The sequence below is a fragment of the Lampetra planeri genome, chromosome 3, assembly GCF_965212315.1.
Source record: "Lampetra planeri chromosome 3, kcLamPlan1.2.h2, whole genome shotgun sequence".
NCBI lineage: Eukaryota > Metazoa > Chordata > Hyperoartia > Petromyzontiformes > Petromyzontidae > Lampetra > Lampetra planeri.
In genome coordinates, this window is record NC_136109.1 from 1,420,697 (window position 1) to 1,432,956 (window position 12,260).

The window sequence follows — 12,260 nt, forward strand, 5'->3', positions numbered from 1 at the left end:
TGGGTGTGTGTCCACGAATCCACGTGGTCACGCTCCCAGTCTCTCTCTGGATGTAATCAATCCAAGCGTGCGTCTCTCCTGAACATAAACTAACGATATCGGCGATTCCAGACTTAAATGGCCATTGAGGTACTCATCTGCCGTTCACATCCCCGAACTATTGGTGGAAATTCTACGTTCCTATGGCGAGTCTAAACAGACGACAACCGCTGTTAGATATCACATCGTGGAATTAAAAAGCAATGCACCTGCCCGTCTCAGCGTGCTGACTCGCTAACAGCACTTGCCCCCAACACTTTTTTCAAAGGCTACCCGGGGGATCTTTGTCTTTGTTGCGCGCTCGCTTGTGGGGAGCGGTGGCGCAGTGGTTAGCGCAACTGCGCTACCAATCCGGCGACCCGAGTTTGATCCCCGTTCAGCAGCGAATATCTGAACCGGTCCTGCGCATCGCCGAAAATCAGCTCAGCCTGAAATCACTTTCCTGGTCGGCTGTGCTGGGGGGGATGGCCCAGACTTTGGTGATTGGCCACATTCATAGAGGCTGTCGTCTCGCTTGGCAGGCAGAAGAGCTACAAGGCGGGGCGGACACACCGAGGAGTTCACAAACAGGCGGACACATCGTCTGATTGTCGCGCAGACACACCGCCAGTTTGGTGGTATCACACACAAGCCAACAGGCTAACACATGTGTTAGCCTGTGTGAGTGTGCACACTCACACACGCACAGGGGTCAGGCGATACGCTGGTGAACACACAACCTCGCTAACGGTGCCACAAGACGATCGACAATCTGCCAGCAGGCGAGGCGAATTGAACAAGCGACGCACCACAAAGACGCCACCTCCCTCCGATCTATAAATACGTGCGAGTCCGTGGCGATCAGTCGCGCTCAGGTCGCGGTCAGCCCAACTCCCGGCGGGTTGCGTGCGACCAGGTTGCGTGCGACCGATCGCTTCGCTTGAACGCACGCGTGAGTGTGCGCGTTGCGTGCTCGCACACGTGCAAGAGATGGCACGGGTAGCCCCACGCAGACGATTCGAGGGCAAGTGCCGCTAGCGGGCAGCATCTGTGAAGGCCGGCACGGCACACGGGGGGTGGGTGACCAGCACCCGGCCGCCTTTGTCTCCCCAGTGGCGATGTTTACACCCCGCACCGAGTACTCATCTGAGGCTGTGTCGACCTAGGGGAAACCCAGAACCGGTTCAGAAAATCGTCACTGATTTTTTGCCGTGAGCGGGAATCGAACTCGACTCACAGCCGGGTTCGTAGCGCAGCGTAGCGCTAACCGCTGCACCACCGCTCCCCCCCACACACTCAGCACGCTCCAACACTCTCAGCTCACACGCGCTCACACGGACGGGAATGACGCAGCGCGCTCCGCTCAACGTGACGGACGAGCAGGACGGCTGGAGCTGCCTCCTGTCGGCGCTCCTGGCGATCGGCACCGAGTCTGAGAGTTCGGCTGAGCGGTGCCACGGGGAGACCGCGACCCGGGGGTCAGAGGAGGGGACGGCGGTCGAGATGGTGGCATGGGCGGCAGGGGCCACACCGCCCCCCCTGATAGACGCGTGGCTGGTGCCCCTCGTGTTCGCCCTCATCATGGCCCTGGGGCTCACGGGGAACCTGTTGGTGGTGGTCGTCGTCGGCAGGAACAGGCAGATGCGGACTGTCACCAACTTCTACATCGGTAAGGGGGGGGGGGCTGGAGAGAGGGGCACGCATAGAACACAGACACAGAGACACAGAGACACACATCCACAGTGTTGTAGCCTTCGGTAAAGTCACGTCGGTATTGAATTGGACAACGCTTGTGTTGATATGTGCGTGTGTTGAACTTCGTTTGCACCGTACGTAGCCGACCGTGCTGACAGGATGGGCAGAACAGCGATACAATACGATGCAGACAGACATCATCAACATCATCATCACCATCGTTCCGCTCATATAGATATTGTTAAGGTCTATTTAAAACAGAAATGAATATGCAAAGGAAAAAACAACAATTCACTTAAAGCTTTCGTCACTGCAGGGATTCATATTCGTGGGTCACGGAGATAAGTTCAAATAACAACAAACTACGTCGTTTCGATCGCAACACAAGCGGTCGCATGTTGCGATCGAAACGTCGTAGTTTTTTTGTTATTTTCTTTGAACCTATCTGCGTGACTTTACTGAAATATCCAGGAATATTAAAAAAACAATACTCTTAGGTTTTTTTCAGTAAAGTGACGTAGGTAAAAAAAGAGACTAACAATAAAAAAATAATAATAGGAATAAAATAATAAATCACGACGTTTCGGAGGCAACACAAGTCTCCGTCATCAGGTGGGACCGTCGCAGCTAAATTTACTGTATCAAGTGATATCACGTCGTGATTTATTATTTTATTTCTATTATTATTAAGAGTATGAGTCATTGCAGTCACGAAAGCTTCAAATCTAGAAAGAAAAAAACAATGTTATAGGCCAATAAAAAAAATATTGGGGGGGGGGGGGCACAGGACATCTGGACCATCACGTACAGTATACATTTTGGACTGTATATTGCTTCAGCTAAAGCAGTCGCTGGCGATGGTTTAGTATCTGGGTTTCCAGAGCCGTGGTTGATCGAGCAACTTCTCGCTCAGATGCGGACAAAGCAGTCGTGGTGGGCGATGATTTAGTTTCTGGGTTTCGAGAGCCGTGGTTGACTAAGCAACTGCTCACTCAGATGCGGGCAAAGCAGTCGTGGGGGGCGATGATTTAGTTTCTGGGTTTCGAGAGCCGTGGTTGACTAAGCAACTGCTCGCTCAGATGCGGGCAAAGCAGTCGTGGGGGGCGATGATTTAGTTTCTGGGTTTCGAGAGCCGTGGTTGACTAAGCAACTGCTCGCTCAGATGCGTTCAAAGCAGTCGTGGGGGCGATGATTTAGTTTCTGGGTTTCGAGAGCCGTGGTTGACTAAGCAACTGCTCGCTCAGATGCGGACAAAGCAGTCGTGGGGGCGATGATTTAGTATCTGGGTTTCGAGAGCCGTGGTTGACTAAGCAACTGCTCGCTCAGATGCGGACAAAGCAGTCGTGGGGGGCGATGATTTAGTTTCTGGGTTTCGAGAGCCGTGGTTGACTAAGCAACTACTCGCTCAGATGCGTTCAAAGCAGTCGTGGGGGCGATGATTTAGTTTCTGGGTTTCCAGAGCCGTGGTTGACCGATAAACTGCTCGCTCAGATACGGACAAAGCAGTCGTGGGGGCGATGATTTAGTTTCTGGGTTTCGAGAGCCGTGGTTGACTAAGCAACTGCTCACTCAGATGCGGGCAAAGCAGTCGTGGGGGGCGATGATTTAGTATCTGGGTTTCGAGAGCCGTGGTTGACCGATCAACTTCTCGCTCAGATGCGGACAAAGCAGTCGTGGGGGGCGATGATTTAGTTTCTGGGTTTCGAGAGCCGTGGTTGACTAAGCAACTGATCGCTCAGATGCGGGCAAAGCAGTCGTGGGGGGCGATGATTTAGTATCTGGGTTTCGAGAGCCGTGGTTGACTAAGCAACTGCTCACTCAGATACGGACAAAGCAGTCGTGGGGGGCGATTATTTAGTTTCTGGGTTTCCAGAGCCGTGGTTGACCGATAAACTGCTCGCTCAGATGCGGACAAAGCAGTCGTGGGGGCGGTCACCACCGCCACTGCCGCTACGATCCCCGCTGATAGCTGCTGTGCCCACAGCGAACCTGGCATGCACGGACGTCATCTTCCTGGTGAGCTGCGTGCCCTTCACGGCCACGCTCTACCCACTGCCCAGCTGGGTGTTCGGGGACTTCATGTGCAAGTTCGTCAACTACCTTCAGCAGGTGACCGTCGGCTTGCCAGTGGTGACGCCGTGCACACGTGGGGGTCTGTGTGTCCACCCCCAGCCCCCACACGCCACCCCTTCGTCGTGTGGCGTGTGAGTGAGTGAGAGTGTGGGTGAGTGAGTGAGTGTGAGAGTGAGTGTGGGTGTGAGTGAGTGTGAGAGTGTGTCAGTGAGAGTGTGGGTGAGTGTGAGTGAGTGAGTGTGAGAGTGTGGGTGAGTGTGAGTGAGTGAGTGTGAGAGTGTGAGTGAGTGTGAGAGTGTGTCAGTGAGAGTGTGGGTGAGTGTGAGTGAGTGAGAGTGTGAGTGTGGGTGAGTGTCAGTGAGAGTGTGAACGAGTCTAGATGAGTGAGTGTGAATGAGTGTGAGTGAGTGTGAGTGAGTGAGAGTGAGTGAGTGAGTGTGAATGAGAGTGAGTGTGAGTGAGTGAGTGTGTGAGTGAGTGAGTGTGAGTGTGTGAGTGAGTGTGTGTGAGTGAGTGTGAATGAGTGAGAGTGAGTGTGTGTGTATGAGTGTGGATGAGTGAGTGTGTGTGAGTGTGTGAGAGAGTGAGTGAGAGTGAGTGAGTGAGAGTGAGTGAGTGAGAATGTGGATGAGTGTGAGTGAGTGCGTGTGGAGCCACACTCTGTGTGTGTCAGTGTCGCGCTCGCTCGCAAGCACTTGCCCCAACAGTCCGTCGCAGGCTACACGGGGGACCTTTGCCTGTTGTGTGTGCGCGAGAGACCAGGTGACGGTGCAGGCCACGTGCGCTACGCTCACGGCCATGAGCATCGACCGCTGCTACCTCACGCTGCGACCCCTCAAGTCGCTCTACCGCCGCACCACGCGCCTCGCCCTCTCCGTCAGCGCGGCCATCTGGACGGGTACCAGGGGGGGCAGGGGGGCAGTGCCCCCCATCTGGACGGGTACCGGGGGGGGGGGGGCAGCACCGTCGTCCGAGCCTGCCGCTGTTCGCGCCCCACCACGAGGGGACGACGTTGTCGAGCCGTGATCCGAACCACCCCCAACTCCGTCCCGTCCAGAGAAATTCGCGGCGCGATTTGTCGAACTTGGGCCACTGCGGACGGCGAGGCGGGCGCACGGCTGGGTCGGCTCCGGCGGAACTCCCTCGAGCGGCAGATCGCGGGATCTTGAACGTTACCCACGACTGGAATTTAAAATTACAGCCATCCTCAACTATACTCTGGGAAATTATTGGTTCTTTCGGTAAAGTCACGTAGGTGGAAAATAAAAATATTTTTTTTAAATTAAATTAAGAATAAAAGTAAAAACAACCACGACGTTTCGATCGCAACACAAGCAGCCTTCATCAGGCGGAGAGATGAAGACCGCTTGTGTTGCGACCGAAACGTCGTGGGTTTTTGTTATTTTATTTTAAATTTAAATTTATTTTTTTATTGTAATTTTTTTCTCTATCTACGTGACTTTACTGAAATAACCAATAATATGAATTCCTGCAGTCACGAAAGCTTTAAGTCAACTTTTAATCCTCAACTACCTCTGCGACCACCCCATCCCAAATCTCCCCAATTGCTCAACGCTTGGCCAGGAACCTCTTGAAAATCAACCAGCGTCTTGAGACTCAGTGAAGACGGGTACACAAGATAAAGAGAAATGATAACAGTGGTGGTGATGATGATGGTGATGATGGTGATGATGATGGCGATGATGGTGGTGATGATGGTGGTGATGGTGGTGGTGATGGTGGTGGTGATGGTGATGATGGTGGTGGTGATGGTGATGATGGTGGTGGTGATAGTGATGATGGTGATGATGGTGGTGATGATGGTGATGATGGTGACGCTGCTGGTGATGCTGATGGTGATGATGATGGTGGTGATGATGGTGATGATGCTGCTGGTGATGATGATAGTGATGACGGTGGTGATGGTGGCGATGATGATGGTGATGATGGTGGTGATGATGGTGATGATGGTGATGCTGCTGGTGATGCTGCTGGTGATGATGGAGATGAGCATGGTGGTGATGATGATGGTGATGATGCTGCTGGTGATGATGATGATGGTGATGCTGCTAGTGATGATGATGGTGATGATGATGGTGGTGATGATGGTGGAAGCCATCAGCGCGATCGTTGTCGGTGCACGAGGAGCGGCTGGCTAAAGGTGTCTGACACGCGAGGAAGGCGAATCACGAATCACCTCGCATCCCGTCCATCGCCAAATGAGAATTGCCGCCCCTCCACCCCCCCTCGCCCCTCCACTCCCCCCCTCCCCTCACCCCGCCCCCTCGCCCCTCCCCTATCGCCCTTTCGTGACCCCCCACGTGCCCTCTGTTACGGCCACTCATTCCTTGGCCCTGACGCTCACTGCCCCTGGCCATCTAAATCACTCAAATGTTGTCACGGCTTTTCAAAACGATGTTATAGACAGCGCCTTGAGCTCCTGTATCCTAGCTGCCAACCACAGACCAGTTCAGACCTCATAGGTCACCCCCGTGCCCTTATAAATCTCAACGTTCATTCCTACAAAGTCACATCACAAGGGAGAAACACAAACAAATAGACAACAAAACTTTTGTTTGCCCGAATTGAAACGGCTGTATGCCCTGTGGACCTGGAAATTAAATTTCCCTGTACAAGAATACGGCTAAACGGTATGGGTTGACAGCTACATTTCATCTTCTTGGTTCTTTCGGTAAAGTCACGTAGAAGGGAAGTAATAAAATAATAAAAATAAAACATAATAAAATAATTCTCACGACGTTTCGGCCACAACGCAAGGACGGCTGCTTGCGTTGCTTGCGTTGTGGCCGAAACGTCGTGAGAATTATTTAATTATGTTTTATTTTTATTATTTTATTACTTCCCTTCTACGTGACTTTAACCGAAAGAACCAAGAAGATGAATCCCTGCAGTCACGAAAGCTTTAAATCGAAAAGCTACATTTCAAACAAGAAAAAGATTCCTCAACGGCCTTGTGGTGCTCACGTGGGAGGTGCCCACGTGGGAGATGCCCACGTGGGCTGGGAAGTGCCCACGTGGGCGGCGAGGTGGGTGCCCACGTGGGCGGTAGGGTGCCCACGTGGGCGGTAGGGTGCTCACGTGGGCGGTAGGGTGCCCACGTGGGCGGTAGGGTGTCCACGTGGGTGCGTTTGACGATGCTCAAGGCCACCCACGGCTCTAGGGAGAGGATGTAGAGCGGTCACTGATCTAGACAAAGATAAAGATTTTCCCGGATAGCCGCCACGTACTGTCGGGGCAAGCTGCGGTCTCCTGCCACATTTAAAAATGGCGCGAATTAGCAATCTCGATACGTAGAGAAACGTGCGATGATAATAGGGCCTATTACATATGTAATTGCTTCTCGAGGCGACGCGCAGTGGTGTTGACACGGAACGTGCTGATGGGGTCGCGTTGTTCACTGCGCTGTTGCACCACTGCAGCCAACGCAGCCACATCGTCGTGGCCAGGTGGGATGGCGGCCACCAATAGAATCCACAGTAAAGGATAAAGGTTGTTGTTGGGGTTAGATCGCGTGAATATAAATGCATCGTACTTATTCTTGGGTCTTTCGGTAAGGTCACGTAGACAGGATCAAAGAAAATAACAAAAATAAAACTACGACGTTTCGATCGCAACACAATCAATCGTCGTACTTAACGCGATCTGATCCCTCCCTGTCTCCCTCCCCGTGTCTCCCTCCCTGTCTCCCTCCCCGTGTCTCCCTCCCCGTGTCTCCCTCCGTGTCACCCTCCCCGTGTCTCCTTCCCCGTGTCTCCCTCCCCCCCACTCCGCCCCCCGCAGGGTCGTTCGTGGCCTCGCTTCCCGTGGCCCTGCACCACCGCGTGGAGGAGGGCTTCTGGTACGGCCCCCGGACCTACTGCGTGGAGAGCTTCCTGTCGGAGGGCCGCCGCGTGGCGTTCCTCCTCTACACCTTCGCGCTCACCTACCTGCTGCCCCTGCTCACCATCTGCCTCAGCTACGGATTCATGCTCAACCGCATCGGCCGCCCCGTCGTGCAGCCCGTCGACAACAACTACCAGGTGGGAGGCGACGGGACGGAGCTGCCTTCTGCGTTCAGTTTGTTGGCCTTCCCCCCGCGTCTCCGATTGGCGCGGTTGGCTACGTACGGTGCGAAAGAAGTTCCACAGACATATATGTGCCCTCCCCTCCCTCTTCTGCGTGAGACCTCGGCAAAGCCGTCACCCCGGGGGGTGGGAGGGGGGCGAAGGGATGTGGGGTGGGGGTCGCGCCCTGACCGCGGTTGTCCCGTCCCCCTCGCCGCCCGCTGGGTCCATGCGCACCAGGGGCAGCTGGTGTCGGAGCGTTCGCGGGCGGTGCACGCCGCCGTGTCCCGCATGGTGGTCGTCATCGTGGCGCTGTTCGCCATCTGCTGGGGCCCCATCCAGATCCTCATCCTCTACCAGGTGACGCGCTCCCCCCCGTGACGCACCCACACACCCACACCATCACCCACTCACATCCTCACCCACACACACACCCTCACCATCACCCACACACCCACACCCCCACCAACACACCCACCCACACAACAACAACCGCCATTCGCCACTAAGTGGCGGTGACGTCACCACGACGCTTGTGCCAGGCTATGTGCACGTTGAGGCCACGTGAAGTGTCGAACGCGCGCTGGCAGGAGGTCACGGGGCAGACCCAGGTGCCACGGGTCGACTGACTGAGATGACTGAGATAACTGGCTAATGCACCACCTGTGCCTCCTACTGTGCCAACTTGCTGTGCTTTAGCCACCCGGCGCTCCGCTCGTTGTTGTGAGCGTCGCTCCTCCGCCCTCCGTTATTGTTGGAGGGGGACTGCCTCCAACTGCCCTGTAGCGTCCTTCACGAGCCTCCTCCACAGAGGCCGATGTTGACATCGCTGCTACCAGTCATCAGCAAGTCCACTCTTCTCTAGCCCATGCCACGCCCATTTAGCCTCCTCTATCAGGCCGAACAAAAGCTATTCAGGCATGCGGTGGCTGGGCATGCGGGCTACATTACCCAGCCAACGCAGCCTTACCTGCCAGAAGAGCTCACCGATGGGACTTTGTCCAGATCTTTCAAGGATTTGTGAGGTCCTCACACACTCCAGCCTGGTTAAACCCAGGATGGATCGTAGGCAGGCCAGCCTAAATGTTTCTAACTGGCAAAGATGTTCCATTAAGGTAGTCCACGTTTGGCAAGCGTATAAAAGGGATTGAATGACCGTGGCCGAGCAGACCTGAAGCTTCGTGCGGAGCAACAGACCAGGTAGCTTCCACACAGCGTTACGCAACCGATGAAAAATGACCAACTCGGGAATTGAAGTCGCCCAACAGGGGCCACTTTAGCCAGCACCTGTGACAGGAGGTCATAGAAGCCATCTGACTCATCGGCCTTGCCTGCATCCCTCCACGGATGTTCGTCTTCAGTGGGGGCATAAGTAACCACGACCACCACTCCTCGCCTCCGGTTGATGGGAAGGCGAGCCCAAAGTAGTCTGGGGCTTACCACTTCCCACACCTCACCGCCACGCTCCCACGCCCCCTTTATTCTTTTGTTCAGACGAAGAGCCACTCCCTGTTGTTTGGCAGTCTCCTGCCCCGAGTAGAGGACTGTCCACCCCTCATGCACATACACCCCCAACCACCCACACACACCCCCACCCACCCACCCACACACCCCCACACACCCACACACATCCTCACCCACACACCCACCCCCCCATTGTATTTTACCCCCGGCCCCGCTGCTGTCGGCGTCATCACGAGACGAATAATTCCCTCATCAAAACACTCCACCACAGGGCCCGTTGCATCTCCGACCAGCACCACCTAGCCAGTGAGTTGGAGCAACGTACACTGAGCCCTCAGGGTGAACGGATACTCGGACCGTACAATCCGCAAAACTGTCTCCCCAGCCATGCGGAGACAACCTTCTGAGGATCCAACCAAAACCATTACTTTTACTATACATAGCAGGGGTTACCAAAAAGATTTCCAAAATCTTAAACAAACACAAGATCCAGGTTCGTTTCAACACATTACACAAAATCCGTGATTTAATCCCATCTGTAAAGGATGTGATTCCTGACATTCAATACCCTGGTGTCTACAAACTGAGTTGTGGTTGCGGCAGCAGTTACATTGGGGAAACGAAACGACGTCTCAGACCGCGTTCGTAAACACAAGGCAGATTTGAAACACGGTAGTACCATTACCTCTGCCATTGCCGATCATTGTTTTAACGCTGTGGGCTCACACGAAATTGATTTTTCCGAGACGGAGGTACTCTGCAAACCTCCCGGCTACCTTCAAAGATTTGTTCATGAAGCCATCCAGATATATAAACACAGACACAACTTCAACCGAGAAGATGGGTACAAACTGAGCAATCATTGGAAGGGCGTTATTAACCAGGTAAAGTATTAACTGACTGATGTTTCCATCCTACCTGCCGATGTCAGCTGTTATGTCCGACTCTGTGTCTCTCTCTCTATGCCTCTCTCTTAGATCTCTCACATGTCCTTTGGATTACACTCCCTGGTGCTAATCTCTCATTAACACTGCCGTTGTGCGCATATGCGGGCATGATCCTCTGAAGCGGGACGGACGCTCATTCATGCTAATCTCCCTCCCTAAACCCTCTCTCCCCAATCTCCCCCATTAACACAACGGACGTGCTTGCATCCGGGGGTGGAGTTCTTTCCAGCTCAGGCCCCGCCTGCTTGCCCATCACCACATATATATAATAACCTCTTGTTGTTGTAGCTGGTCTCTCGCTGGTTCAGCAGTTTCACTGCTGGATTATATTGTTTCCGCCTGAGGACGACCGCTTGTGTTGCGATCGAAACGTCGTGATTTATTTTATTTTATACCCACATGACTTTACCAAAAGAACCAAAGAGTATGGATTCCTGGAGTCACGAAAGCTTCAAATCAAGAGCTTCACAGCTCGTCGGATCCCTCCGGGCGTGAATAAAGATCGCGACCGCGACGTGGCGCACGTCGCTCGAGACGATCAACCCCCGCGGCTCTCTGGGTTCCCCGCGCAGGCCTTGGCACCGACGTTCTCGCACAGCTATGGCACCTACAAGCTGAAGATCTGGGCGCACTGCATGTCGTACGCCAACTCGGCGCTCAACCCCATCGTCTACGCCTTCATGGGCAGCTCGTTCCGCAAGCTCTTCCGCACGGCCTTCCCGCGTGCGTGCAACCGGCGCGTGCACGCCGCTCCGCCACCGCCGCCGCCGCCGCCGCCGCCGCCGTCGCCGACGGCCGCGTCGGTCCCTGCCCCGGGCTCCTCCGCCACCGGCTGCATCGCCGTGCTCCACGTGGAGATGGAGCGCATGGCCCAGGCACCGTAGCGGCGTCGGCGGCGCGAACTCGGCGGCGGCGGCGGAGCGGAGTTCCAGAGTCCACACGGCCCAGCGGCGCACCGTAGCGATGACAATGTGATGCCGCCACCACGAAGCCGTTCAGCAGGCGCCCCATCCCCGACCTCGCCACCACCAAGCAACAGAGCCAACCCCTCGTCCCCCTCACCTCACCTCACATGAACACACCTGCACGCATTTCCCCCCCCCCCCCCCCATAGAGCTGGAAGGGAAGGTCACCTGATCGACCGGTTTTTATCCGAGAAACCCTTATCGGGATTAACTCTCACGGTTTCCGGCGATCAGGGAATTGGACGGCCTCCCCCGACGCTACGTTGCACCGCGGCGCTGCGACCTGCCTTAAGATGGCATGGCCGCGGCGAGGGGCATTCGGCCACCGCGGTTGAAGCGCATCCCCCACACACACCACCCACGTGTCGACGGGGCAAGCAGGGGAGGGACGGGACAGCATGAGTAGCGGGACCGCAGGGGCTCTTGCGCATAGTCACGGATGGTTGGGATAATTACGCTTGAGCGCGCAGGCACCATTGTTAGGGAGGGAAAGGGATTAATTAGAATTTACGCCGCGCAACGCCGCACATTGATTAGCATATCACAGGCGTCCGGAACCGCAGTGCGCGTGCTAGAGGACGCGAGCCCATTGTTAAGGAAAAGCTGAGGGCCACCGTCCGGCGCGGAGCCGCATCCCTTTGATGTAGGGAGGATAAAAAAGGGGGGCAAAGGAGAGATCGGGCTCTCTTCTCTCCAGCGCCAGGCGACAGGACGCTCTCCAGTCCAGCGACCCGAACGTCCGTGAGACGCATCGAGGCACGCTGCGAGTACGGGATCAACGAACCGCCGTGGGCATCTAACAGGGAGTAAGAAGGTGAAGTAGGATAATAGCCGATAGATAAGGAATAGGTACAGGTTCAGTGGAATAGGCCAGCCTCGTCGACTCACTGATTCAACATTAGTTACCAGGTAGCGAATAATAAATCATTAATAGCGAAGCGTGGCCTCGCGTGATCTTGTCGAGCAGTGGGAACGTGTGGGTGCGCGTGTGTACACAGTGGTTCGCCGCGTGAGTGAGCGCTGCGTAGAGCGGC

The 12,260-nt window shown here is 55.0% G+C and overlaps 1 protein-coding gene across 1 annotated transcript; it reads left to right on the forward strand.

Annotated features, from left to right (window-relative positions):
- The first annotated feature begins 1,264 nt into the window (after positions 1–1,264).
- LOC144734480 (G-protein coupled receptor 54-like) lies at positions 1,265–11,145 on the forward strand. The gene is made up of 6 exons (XM_078616692.1): positions 1,265–1,687; positions 3,698–3,822; positions 4,549–4,684; positions 7,588–7,826; positions 8,091–8,210; positions 10,834–11,145. Exons 1-6 carry the CDS (start codon positions 1,363–1,365, stop codon positions 11,143–11,145), a joined length of 1,257 nt encoding a protein of 418 aa, XP_078472818.1. The 5' UTR covers positions 1,265–1,362.
- The last annotated feature ends 1,115 nt before the right edge of the window (positions 11,146–12,260 follow it).

Coding starts and splice junctions, on each gene's coding strand:
- LOC144734480 (XM_078616692.1), top strand. CDS start 1,363: ATGACGCAGCGCGCTCCGCTCAACGTGACGGACGAGCAGGACGGCTGG. Junction 4,685..7,587: donor CAGCGCGGCCATCTGGACGG/GTACCAGGGGGG, acceptor CGCCCCCCGCAG/GGTCGTTCGTGGCCTCGCTT. Junction 8,211..10,833: donor AGATCCTCATCCTCTACCAG/GTGACGCGCTCC, acceptor TTCCCCGCGCAG/GCCTTGGCACCGACGTTCTC.